Here is a 13,202-nt window from a genome sequence, read left to right on the forward strand (position 1 = left end):
ACCAGAGGCATCAGAGGTGTTCATTAAAATGTCCAACTCCTGCTGGAACAAAAGTCCTTCCAGCTCATTCAGATCACAGATGTGCAGGTGGCGAGGGGGCGGAGCCTCAGTCCCACATCAATGAATAGCAGCTATTAGCTTTCACAAATCTGAGCAACTTTTACTGTGCAGGGTCATTAACTCGTACAATGCGCTTCTCTTTAGAGGGCATGGACCCAACAACCTATATTGTGCTTTAAATTGGAGAGCTTTTTATCTTTAACCCCGTGCCTGCTGCCTTTAAAGAGCTGAGGGTGGGTTTTATCAGTGAAGTGATGGGTACTGTAGTCCAACACCTGAAAAGAAACTACAGCCTCGATAATGCACATGATTAATACCTCAAATGGAATATTATTACCTCCGTTAAGGACGTGTTTGTTTGTCTGTTTGTTTATTTAGAGAGCGATTCGGATTCCCATCTGGACACAAAAACATCTGGACTTTCCCATTTACTTATAATGAAGACTTTTATAAAAAATCCTATCTTGTAAAATCTGCATTCGATTCAGTCACCAAACATTCCAGTCATAAAGGGGTCCGATATGAACCGTCATGAAACACGTCTTCTGGTTCTGATCCAGAATGAGGTCAGTAAAAAGTATTACATTTTAACATTAAACCCATTTATGGATTCAAGAATCAGTTAAAAATAAACATCAACTCTGATTCACTTTGACTTCTCATGTTTGGTGTATAAATATACCAAGAACAATCTAGAACCTTCTGGTGCTGATCCTGATCACCATGTGGAAAATACTGAACCATTGATTGCCCCCAGCAGTGGTTCAATTGGTGTGAATGTTAACTACCCCTAAAGAGCAGGTGGTTCCTGCAAGGTCCAAACGTCCCCACCGTGAGAACGAGGGTGAATGGCTGAGGGCCGGCTCGTGTAAAGCGCTTGGAGAGGTCCGGTCCAGTTCCAGCAGACCAGTTCAGCGCGGCGGACTCTTCTGGTTAGTCTCTGCCCCTTTATGTATTTTGGGGGGGGGGCAGAGAACGAGTGTGGGGCACCCACTGAGAAGGACATTGTCGTGGGGGCTTCCTCATTTACACCCTTGGCCTCTCGGGCTGTCTCTCCTCCTTGCTCTTACTAACACACACACCCACGCCCCGCCCCCTCCCGTCCTTTCAGACAGGACAATTACTCTGTCCATCTTTTCACCCGCTCCATTGTGCCTGAAGTCTTTTATTTGAAGCCGCCTCCTTCTCTAAGTTCTTCTCGGCTGCATTCAGCAGTGATGAAACGTCACGCCGTTGGCCCGGTAAAGAGTTCGATGTGTGTTAAATTACTCCAAATTACTTAGGTTCTGTCCAAGGTTTCTTCCTGATAAAAGGAAGTGTTTTCTTGCCTCTGTCTCCAAAGTGCTTGCTCATGTGGGTCCAGTTGGGTTCTGCCTCTCCCTGCTACTCCTGTAAAGTGCCTTGAGATGACTTCCTGTTGTGATCTGGCGCAATAGAAATAAAATACAATTGAATTAAATTGAACATTGCGTACGTAACGTTGTTCTTGAAGGTATTATTTGGTCTGGTTTTTAAAAAGACTGCTTGTCATTATGTGCATGGAGATTGTGTTCATTTAAATGACTATAAAAGGTCACTTCAAAGGAACCTGCATCCAGGGAGAAGTTGCTGTTATTTCCAGTCATTCGTCTCCTTGTCGCTCCGTGAATGTGGATTGTCAGGCCCGGTTCTTTTCATTAATCTGATGAAGGATGATGATGATGTCACAGCCCGGAGACCTCTGTGTGCTGCCGCCACATTCACCATTATGCCTGGGCTTGCATGTCGCTTCTGTCCTCCCCCTCCTCTGGTCTTCACATTTTACATCTCTTTAAACAGAATCCGAGCTATGCTGCATTAATAATCTGCATCCATTTGTGTTTCAGTCAGCAGGTGAAGTCGCAGTACAAAGGTATTTAATATATATATAAGTACAAGTTGTTTCCTTCCTAAAGAGAACACGTAACTCCTGGTCTGATCCTAGAGCCCATCCAGGGACATTAACCCCTTAATGATCACAACGGATCCGTCTCTATTGTAAGAGCAATCAATCCTGATGAATCAATAGAATCTTCAGTGTTCTTTTGTATGCAGTGTCCGGAGTATGACCCTGGAGACGACCACCCTGCGAAAGGGAGGTTAAAGGTCCCACAGACGCAGATAGAGACAGCGCGGATGACAAGACATACCACTTCAAATCGCAACGCTGCTAAACCCTGAGGACACGGCACGATGCTAAACCCTGAGGACACGGCACGATGCTAAACCCTGAGGACACGGCACGGTGCTAAACCCTGAGGACACGGCACCATGCTAAACCCTGAGGACACGGCACCATGCTACACCCTGAGGACACGGCACGATGCTAAACCCTGAGGACACGGCACGATGCTAAACCCTGAGGACACGGCACGATGCTAAACCCTGAGGACACGGCACGGTGCTAAACCCTGAGGACACGGCACCATGCTAAACCCTGAGGACACGGCACCTTGCTGTAGCAAGGACACGGCAGGATGCTAAACCCTGAGGACACGGCACGATGCTAAACCCTGAGGACACGGCACAATGCTAAACCCTGAGGACACGGCACCGTGCTAAACCCTGAGGACACGGCACCGTGCTACACCCTGAGGACACGGCACGATGCTAAACCCTGAGGACACGGCACGATGCTAAACCCTGAGGACACGGCACCATGCTAAACTCTGAGGACACGGCACGATGCTAAACCCTGAGGACACGGTACGATGCTAAACCCTGGGAACACGGCACGATGCTAAACCCTGAGGACACGGCACCATGCTAAACCCTGAGGACACGGCACGATGCTAAACCCTGAGGACACGGTACGATGCTAAACCCTGGGGACACGGCACCATGCTAAACCCTGAGGACACGGCACAATGCTAAACCCTGGGGACACGGCACGATGCTAAACCCTGAGGACACGGCACCATGCTAAACCCTGAGGACACGGCACGGTGCTAAACCCTGAGGACACGGCACGATGCTAAACCCTGGGGAAACGGCACGTTTTTTTTTGTTCATAGTCCACACATTACAAAAACACAACTTTTAGCGTTCCTAATATTTAAATGTTGGGTGTAAAAACAAAACAAATTCCCAGGTTATATGTAATTAAACGTGTTGTTTTTTTACAACCTTAATAAAACCCTGTTTATCCATCCACCGCTACGTTGAGTGTCATTGCCGTGTTTTATTTTGAAATGTGAGACCGGAAGTGTCTTCGGTTCATGCTGTCTGACTTGACTTGAAGCGATGCCATAAGTAGGACGGCGTGGAAAGGAGCCAGTCCTGCGCAGCAGAGACAACGAGGGACATGTTCCTAGAATAAAGTCCCTTTTCATTTCTAACGCGGGACATGTTCTGCTGCAAATAAAGACGCCTCCGAGACACTTTAGTCTCCGAGATGTTGAGCGGCTGACTTCCGGTTCCCGAAGCTCTAGCGTGCAGGTTCTCTGCGGCAGCGGCGCATGGATCCTCGGCTGCTGTGCTGCGAGGGGAACCGGCCGGTCCGGAGAGCCTACCGGGACGCCAACCTGCTGACCGACCGCGTCCTGCAGGCGCTGTTGCGCGCGGAGGACAAGTACCTCCCCGCGTCCAACTACTTCAAATGCGCCCAGAGAGACATCGCCCCGTGCATGAGGAGGGTCGTCGCCACGTGGATGTTGGAGGTGAGTTGGTGAAAACATTCTAATAATCACATCGAGTTTTGCTCCAGTGACAACAACAAGGTGTCTCCGCGCGGAGGGACGCGCGTTTTGGTTCCGGAGTCCACCGGAACCCGATGGATGGATGGAAGCGTCTGAAGCACGTCTGGTCCATGTGTGAGTCTATGTCAGACGCTTCTGACGTAGCTGAGTGGGCTTATGACGTCATTAAAGTTCCTGTCCAGACGCTGCTCCTCGTCTTATTACCACGTTTATTACTCGGTTATATGATGCTGTGTTTGTCACGTTTACGCTGCAGCGGCTCCCTAACTCATTTGAGCAGTTCATTTCTACATTTTCCTTGTTTTGGGTGTTTTATCCCGTTGGCATCGCCGCTGACCGCGTTTGTCAGTGAATCGTGACATCGTCGCATTCCAAACCAATCGAAGCGACATCTTGTTACCAGACGTGAGCTGCGGGACGTCTTTCGTCTGCAGGTGTGTGAAGAGCAGAAGTGTGAGGAGGACGTCTTCCCGCTGGCCGTGAACTACATGGACCGCTTCCTGTCGGTGGAAGCCACCAAGAAGAGCCGCCTGCAGCTCGTCGCCGCTGCCTGCATGTTCCTGGCGTCCAAACTAAAGGAGACAGTCCCACTGACTGTGGACAAACTCTGCGTCTACACGGACCACTCCATCACGGCCGGCCAGCTGCTGGTGGGTTGCCTAGCAGTCACAGCGGCTCCGCGTTTCCCGGGAAACCGGAAGCAGCATGTCTGTTATGATCCAGCTATTTCAGCAGTTACTGGCTGTTATCTTGTCGTCATGGTAACGCCCTGACCAAACGTGTAGAATGTATGTTTGACTAGCATGTTGTATAAAGAACTGGCTGCATGGAACTTTACTGTGGCGGCGACTTCCTGCTCCTTTTCCCAACATCAGCCAGTCCTTTCTGTCTTTTTGGCTCTCTCCTGAACCTGTCCTTCTGTCCCGCTGGCCGTCCTCGTCCGCTCAGCAAATGGAGCTGCTGGTTCTGGCGAAGCTGAAGTGGGACCTGGCTTCAGTGACCCCTCTTGACTTCATTGACCACTTGCTGTCTCGGCTTCCGGTCCAGCGAGAGAACGTGGCCATGCTCAGGAAGCACGCTCAGACCTTTGTGGCGCTGTGTGCCACAGGTAGGCGTCCATGTTTACTGCTCTCTGATTTCACAGGGAGGCGTGGCCTCTGTGGCATTAGCCTCGCTGAGGGAACACTCCCTCAGCGAGGCTAATGCTAAGCGAGACAGAGATGATCATTTTAAATGTACTGTGTTGATATGAAACCTCGATGCTTGCAGACGTTAAATTCATAGCCAGCCCTCCGTCCATGGTAGCGGCGGGCAGCATGGGGGCAGCAGTGGAGGGCTTACAGCTACGAATGGCGTCCCAGAACCTGACCGCGCGCCTGGCGCTGACCATCGGGAGCGACTCGGTGGGTCCAACAGTCCCCGGCGGTAAACATTTCATTCCTGCTCTGATATTCAGACTGACCTGAACTCTTGACTCTTCAGGACTGTCTCAGGGCATGTCAGGAACAAATTGAGTCCCTACTGGAAACCAGTCTCAGACAGGCACAGCAGCACCACCGCACAGTTACCATGGAAACTAAGAGCATCAATGAGGGGCTGGACCACTCGGCGACACCCACAGATGTCCAGGACATCAACATCTGATGAAGTGCTGCCTGGATGAGACCAGAAACAGGTTGAAATCACGATTGACAATCGTCCCCAGGGACGGGACTCGACGGTCCGGTTCACACTGGATGTCCTGGCTGGGACGTAAGACATAATAAAACGTTCTGAGTAACGGTTGGATATACCCACCAACGTTACGCTCCGTCTGATACCACGTACGGAGCTCACAAGCACCGAGCAGGAAGAGTGTTGGGACGTTGTGGTCGATCGGCACACTTTACTGAACAGCAGCCTAAAAGAGCACATTCTATCTTCATACAGTTAATCACGTTACAGATTACCTTTTAATCTGATGTAAAAGTTTTTTTAAATGTTGCTGTGTCTTTTTTCTGCATGTCTTTGTGTCTTTTAGTCCATGAAGCAGTTGTTAGAGGCTTGATCCCTCATGTTCCCTCATCAGAACCACACTAGCCTTGATTCAGGCGGACCCTCAGCTGGAACCTTCCTTGTTTTACGCCTGATATTCATTTGTCCTGTTCTCCTGACTTGTACAGTAATTTAACGGTGAAGCTAATTTGTCGCATCATGGGGAGATTTGATTATTTAGTGTTGCACTCGAGGACCGAGCGTGTCTCCGGTCTTACGTTGGGGATCCGCCTGTTTATCAGAGGACAGAGCGCAGAAGGAGGAACAAATAAAGGAAACTGGTCAATCGCCTGGTGTTGCTCTGTAGACGGGTGCTGTCATCCTAGAGGTGAGGCTACATAAAGCGTGGGGGGGGGGGGCTTCCATCCCAGGTGGGCGAGACGCAAAATGAAAACCTCCACTCTTGTTTATGTGTTGTCTACATCTTATATTAATATTTGTGTAACTGGATTATTCAAACCCAGTTCGGTAGTTCAGGCAGCAACATCCGGACTGAAAAACACTTGTAAATGATGTGAAAAGGATTTTTAACTTCTGTCATCAAAGGGGTTTAAAACAAGGCTAATAGAAAAGTTTATCATCACCATCTAACAAGCAGCAGAGTGCATTAACTAAAAAAATAAGAGCCAACATCTGACAGGTAAGTAACGGCTGGCTCCACCTTTGGAGATCAGAGGCAACCCCTCCATCCAAGGAACACAATGTTCTCCAAGAGTGACACTGAAATATTTTTAGAATATGTGTCTGGTCTTTATTACTGTTTAATATCTGAGGAATTTAAAGTTCAAAACGTTGGACAATTAGGGGGAGGAGGAGATGTCAGGTATGAAGAAGAAAGCAAGTTTGGAGGGAGGAATTTAGGGTGGAATATCAATTAAATAAAAATCAACTGGTCTGAGGTAGAGGGTGTTACTCTGGACTTAGAGGTAGAGGGTGTTACTCTGGTCTGAGGTAGAGGGTGTTACTCTGGTCTGAGGTAGAGGGTGTTACTCTGGTCTAAGGTAGAGGGTGTTACTCTGGTCTGAGAGGTAGAAGGTGTTACTCTGGTCTAAGGTAGAGGGTGTTACTCTGGACTTAGAGGTAGAAGGTGTTACTCTGGACTTAGACGTAGAAGGTGTTACTCTGGTCTGAGGTAGAGGGTGTTACTCTGGTCTGAGGTAGAGGGTGTTACTCTGGACTTAGAGGTAGAGGGTGTTACTCTGGTCTGAGGTAGAGGGTGTTACTCTGGACTTAGAGGTAGAGGGTGTTACTCTGGACTTAGAGGTAGAGGGTGTTACTCTGGTCTGAGGTAGAGGGTGTTACTCTGGTCTGAGAGGTAGAGGGTGTTACTCTCGTCTGAGGTAGAGGGTGTTACTCTGGTCTGAGGTAGAGGGTGTTACTCTGGACTTAGACGTAGAAGGTGTTACTCTGGTCTGAGGTAGAGGGTGTTACTCTGGTCTGAGGTAGAGGGTGTTACTCTGGACTTAGAGGTAGAGGGTGTTACTCTGGTCTGAGAGGTAGAAGGTGTTACTCTGGACCTAGAGGTAGAGGGTGTTACTCTGGTCTGAGGTAGAGGGTGTTACTCTGGACTTAGAGGTAGAGGGTGTTACTCTGGTCTGAGGTAGAGGGTGTTACTCTGGACTTAGAGGTAGAGGGTGTTAATCTGGGCTTGGGGGTAGAGGTTGTTACATTTGTACCAGGTCTGAGGCATTTTCTAGTGTCTGGTGCTGAGAACAGAATAGTTGGGACCAACGTACCCCATATGGAGCAAGGAGGACATTGTTGGACAGCATAGCTGAGGGGATGGGGCTGAGGCACAGAATAGCCTGCAGCTTAATGGTCTGGATGAGCCGAGGACTTCCCTCATAATCTGTTCCTTCAGTTATGACCAGAGACTCATCCGGTTCTTGTGTCGCTGGTTGTCGTTAAAAATAGTTTTTGTTTTTTTAACGAGGTATCATAGCTATGTCTTTGCCTTGTAACTTTAAATGTCATCATGTCTCTTGGGCACAATGAAAGGGAGCACATGCCCCAAAACAAGTCAGACAGCATTGATGATATACTTTTGTCCCCACCTTTGAAACATCCGCCTGGATTTATAAGAGACAACGTCCTTAATTTTGCAATAAATGCATGAGCACTGATGTCCACTGGCGAAGAAAATCAAGTTGTGTCCAAATGCTGCTGGGACACCTCAGCTAAACATTCCACTGCCCATATTTTTGTCCCAGTCCAGAAACATGAGGGTATTAGACTACTGGGGGACTGTTGGGGACATTAGACTGTTGGGGACATTAGACTGCTGGGGGGTATTAGACTACTGGGGGACTATTGGGGACATTAGCCTGCTGGGGGACTAATCTATCAAATGCTCCCTCTACTTCTACTCTTTGATTCTGCAGCCGCCTGCTATCCGGTGGCGCTGTGACCATTGATTGATTGATTGATTGATTGACCACAGTATAATATCACACCCTTACCCTACCTGCCGGCAGCATACTCCCTGTGTCTCGTGAGATTATCCAGAGACTACGCTGATTGTTGGACAATAAGCAACAAACAACACAACAAAAACATGTACTGGCTCTTTGTTGGAGGATTGAAAACATGTTGACTGTTTGTAGTGAGACCCAATCAGAATCATTTTTATTTCTGTAACACCAGATCATAACAGGAAGTCATCTCAGGGCACTTTACAGATGTCGGTGGGAAAGACAGAACCCAACTTGTCCCACAAGACCAAGCACTTTGAAGACGGAGGAAAGGAAAAACTTCCCTTTAACAGGCAGAAACCTTGGACAGAAACTAAGGCTCATAGTGGACAGACATGTGTCTGGACCGGTTGGGTTGAGAAAGAGAGACAGAGACCAGGACATGTAGGAGGAGAGTCAAAAACAGAGAGAGGAACAATTGTCCCTGTAGACAGGAAGTTGCTAAACCCCATTGTCAGTTTGGCATTTTTACATTTCAGCATACCACAGCCTTTCCAAATATCCTGACTCACGTTGTCACTCTGAATTACTGCACTAGTTTTAAATGTTGCTGATGTAAACACGTCAAACATCAGGACACGTTGGCTATTATTAGCTATTATTAGCCATTATTGCATGAGCAAAGGGTGATTATGAGAAACCAGCAGAGAGTCAGCGCTGACGCGTTCGCTCTGGCAAGGTCAAACGTCTGATAATAAAGCACGGCAAACGGAATCAAAGGATGACGAGTACACACGCTTGCATGTGAAGAATGTGAGCGGCTTAGTCCTGCCTCCTCACAGAGGCCACGCCTCCATCAGGTGCGTGGCGCACACGGGGCCAGTAGCACAGGAACGCTGCACAGCGTAAAAGCAGTTACCTCAGCTCAGCTGACAGCCAAAATGTCAGGGGAACTGGAAGGCAGTATCTTAGTGACCGGATCCAATAGAGGTATTGGTTTGGAGCTGATCAATCAGCTGGCCCAGACAACCGGAGACGAGTCTCACATCTACGCCTGCTGCAGGAATCCAGAGGGACCGGGGGCCCAGGTAAGACGGCTGCCTGGCAGGTTCTTACTTTCTGACACGTAAACACACGCTCGACCTGTTATATCATTATAGAGTACTGAGTACCGAGTACTGAGTACTGAACGCGGGACCTGATTAATGACTCCTCTATGGACTCTGGAACCCGGAGGACTTTGCATATGGCCGACAGTTAATGATTTACCTGTGGCTTAAGGGCACGTTAAAGGCACTGAGATCCCTTCATGCTTGAAACACACACACACGGGAGAAGCAGATTAAAGGTTACGCACTACAACTTCGATGTTCTTTAACGCACCATCGCGTGGCCCCTCTGAACAAGCAGCCTGCTCATCAATCTAAGCCAAATCCTGACTGATGATTGGCTCATATTTCTGAGAGAATAGTGAAATGGCGGTTTGGTATAAATGATGTCACTTTTTTTCATGAGTTTCACATTTATTTGCAGTACTAGTATTTGCTGTATTTTATGAAATCGCTGAAAGCCAATGAAAGTCGCTATTGCTCATCATTTGTCTGGATAACGAGGGAATACTTCGAACATCTCTTGCTTTTTCTGATCCCTTCAGGCGCTGAGAAGCCTCAAGGCTCAACATCCCGGAAAGATCACTGTCATCAAACTGGGTAAAGACGACACGCCGTACTTACACATCGAGAGACGTGCTTTCAGGGCTTTCAGAGATTCCGTCCTTAATGATTCATACCAAACCCTGAACGTGCTTCACAGATGGATTACCTCCTCTGAAACATTACAAGTTAGTTATGTGATTATTACAGATGAACAAATGCCATCTTCCTGCAATAAAATTTACGGCTTTAGCTTTAACTCCTCATTTATTGCAGGCATTTGCTGCATATTTAAAAAAACGAACATGTAGTAAAAGAACGATTTGTTGTATTGCCATCTACTAAACGACCGCCTGTGTGAAGACATGGCGGACGAGGACAGCATGACGGCTGCTGTCCAGGCTGTGAGCCAGCGGGCCGGCGCTGACGGGTTGAACGTCCTCGTCAACAATGCTGCCATCAACAAGCCCGCAGCACCGGCACCGCTGTCCAGCACCGGCAAGAAGGACATGATGGAGGTGTACGAAACCAACGTGGTGGGGCCGTTCCTGCTTTCAAAGGTCGGTTCGGCTGCACACACACACACACACACACAGTCGATGTGTATTTTTAACTGATTTTTGAATCCATAAATGGGTTTTAAGATTAAAGTGTAAGATTTATTATTACTTTTTCTTTATTAGGATTTGTAGGATGCTTTAATCAAATGTAATAAATGAATTAAATGAAATGGGTGGATTCAGTTATTACCAGTCGGGACGCAGCAGAAACGTGTTTGAGCTCTGCTCAGGAAACCGTCTCCTCTGATTTTTCAGATGTTTCTTCCACTTCTCCAGAGAGCAGCGGAGAGACGGCCGTCCGACGAGAGCGTGGGTAAGCATCTTTTGTTGCAGTGGTCGGCAGTGTGCCCTCACAGGAAGACGGTTCCCTCTGTTTGGTCCGGCTTCTTCCCGCAGTAAGAAGGACAAGCATGCAAACCTTTTGGAACTTTCTGCATTAAAATGCCATCAGATGTGATCTGATGTTGATCTAAGTCGATGCGGTTCACTAAAACAATGTGCCTAAAATAAGGAATGCATAGAACAGCTAAGAATTCTGAAACCAAGACAAGCTCACAGAGCTAGTGGACCTTTGAGTTAGGATGCTAACTGGTGTTAGCATACCTGGAGGCTTTGAGCTGGACTAGAGCTACTAGAGCTCACCAAAAAGAGCTTTCAGGGGGATCTACGATCAACAATAATTTCTTTCCAGGAAGGTAAGTGTTCTGAAGTGATTTCAAAGTAGAAATTCACCATTCTACGGTTACTGTCTACAAACCATCGTAGAACCTGGAACAATCAGCGCGTGGATGGACAAAGCGGTATCGCTAAAATGTTCTGTGGACTGACGGATCTAAGATTTTATTGTACTATTTGGAAAGAGCAAACAGCAAAGTTAGACACGTAGAATACCGTTCAGCACTAACAGGACAGGCTGATATCGGATGTTGTTGTGTCCACAGGAAGCATGAAAGACAAAGCTGGGCTGCAGTTATTTACCTAACCCTAACCCTAACCGCTGCGACCACCCTAGATAGATGTTGATTAGTGCATCATGTTTGCTGGTATTCATGTTAAGTGATGCAGGGATCTTCATCTGTTTCCCTCTCAGGCAACAAAATGTCGTGCAGGAGGTCAGCCATCATCAATGTCTCCTCCTTCATATCATCTATAGAGAAATGTCCAGAGAACTTTACTATTGCACAAATGTACCCTTATAGGATCAGCAAGGTACTGTCAGCCGACACCGATCCAAAATACCATCAGCTAACTACACAACTGAAGTAATATTCAGAGTAATCAGCCAGAAAGACCAAATATCTCGGTTTCAGAAACACATATCTGTGTAACAGCCATTCAAAAAAACTTTATTTACTGAAACATGGCATTCTTTTTGCTGCTGGTCACCAGGCAGCACTGAACATGCTGACTCGCTGCCAGGCAGAGGACTTTAAGATGCAAAACATTCTGGTGGCAGCGATCCACCCCGGCTGGGTTCGCACCGACATGGGAGGAGAACAGGTGAGGAGAGAAGAACCGGACCGGTGTGCTACTGCCTCAGAGACAAGGTTACAGTGGTTACTCACTACGGAAGCAGCCAACCTTCAGTGACCATCCGGTACCCGCCTCACCATGGAGGTTCTGTCTGTCTGTTAGCTAGATTACTGAAAACCTGCTGGATGGATCTGGATGAATGACATGTGTTCTCTGAACTGGCTTTATTCTGCCCGACTGACTCAAATTGATTCACAAAATGAGTTTATGACACGGAGGATGAGGTTTAGTGTGTCAGTGAGAACAGCCCTGATGCCACCGATGTCCCCAGTGGGGACACAGTCAGCACATAAATGATGCAGTTGCCTCCTCTCTTACCTTAAAGTGCTTTATTCCTTTTTCTTGTACCCTCTAGGCTCCTTTGACCACCCAGGAGAGCGTCCTTGGTATGCTGAATGTGATGTCCTCACTCAGCAGCAAAGATTGCGGGACACTTTTGGACTGGAGGGGTAACAGTATCCCTTGGTAAACCCCGCCACAGCCGTCCACAGCAGAGCTACCACGCTGACGAGTTTTCCATATCTGACAGTCGTCCCGTTGAAAGCCCTTCTGCTGCGTTGTCTCTGACGTCCATCATCGGTGAACAGAGCGGCGGCTGCTCGCAGGTTGGGGCCGTCTCCTCTGCAGAGCGGGAATGTTGGGCTTGATGTGGGACTCTAGAGCCAATTCTTTTCAGTTCCATTTTAATACTCAGCCGGTCACATGTTTATCATCCATTCTGCTCATATTGGCAATAAAGAGTCCTGACTTGCCTCTAATTAAAGAGGGACAAAATACACCGTCTTTGTTTTTGTGTAAACGCTTGTAAAATCACTGAGAGCACAGACCTCCGCCAAGCAGCTCAATCCCACAAATGTCCACTACAGAGGACACGCTAACAGGCTGGGTCTCAGGAGGATATTGTGATTTATACCAAAAATAATGCAATTTATATCATCTCTATTTTTAGATTCCTTAACCATGAAAACATTCCAACTGGATTCACATTGATATCATTATTAGTTTAGAAGTTATTCACGAAAAGCACATGTTCATTAATGGCGGTTTCTTCTGGATCTAGATCAGAGCTTCTGTTGGACCTCCGTTGGGCCTCCGTTGGTTCTCCGTTGGTTCTCCGTTGGGCCTCCGTTGGTTCTCCGTTGGTTCTCCGTTGGTTCTCCGTTGGGCCTCCGTTGGCCCTCCGTTGGTTCTCCGTTGGGCCTCCGTTGGGCCTCCATTGGCCCTCCGTTGGTTCTC

General features: G+C 47.9%; 2 protein-coding genes across 2 annotated transcripts; both read left to right on the plus strand.

Moving 5' to 3' along the window:
• Window positions 1–3,536: 3,536 nt before the first annotated feature.
• ccnd1 (cyclin D1) lies at window positions 3,537–5,519 on the plus strand. The gene is made up of 5 exons (XM_068739250.1): window positions 3,537–3,737; window positions 4,211–4,426; window positions 4,725–4,884; window positions 5,046–5,179; window positions 5,259–5,519. The coding sequence occupies exons 1-5, from the start codon at window positions 3,537–3,539 to the stop codon at window positions 5,418–5,420; spliced, it is 873 nt and encodes a 290-aa protein (XP_068595351.1). The 3' UTR covers window positions 5,421–5,519.
• Window positions 5,520–9,162: 3,643 nt separating this feature from the next.
• On the plus strand, window positions 9,163–12,728 carry LOC137894194 (C-signal-like). Its single transcript, XM_068739673.1, has 7 exons — window positions 9,163–9,309; window positions 9,876–9,930; window positions 10,237–10,433; window positions 10,689–10,746; window positions 11,524–11,642; window positions 11,823–11,933; window positions 12,322–12,728. Exons 1-7 carry the CDS (start codon window positions 9,163–9,165, stop codon window positions 12,433–12,435), a joined length of 801 nt encoding a protein of 266 aa, XP_068595774.1. The 3' UTR covers window positions 12,436–12,728.
• The last annotated feature ends 474 nt before the right edge of the window (window positions 12,729–13,202 follow it).

Source organism: Brachionichthys hirsutus, chromosome 5 (genome assembly GCF_040956055.1).
Source record: "Brachionichthys hirsutus isolate HB-005 chromosome 5, CSIRO-AGI_Bhir_v1, whole genome shotgun sequence".
Lineage (NCBI taxonomy): Eukaryota > Metazoa > Chordata > Actinopteri > Lophiiformes > Brachionichthyidae > Brachionichthys > Brachionichthys hirsutus.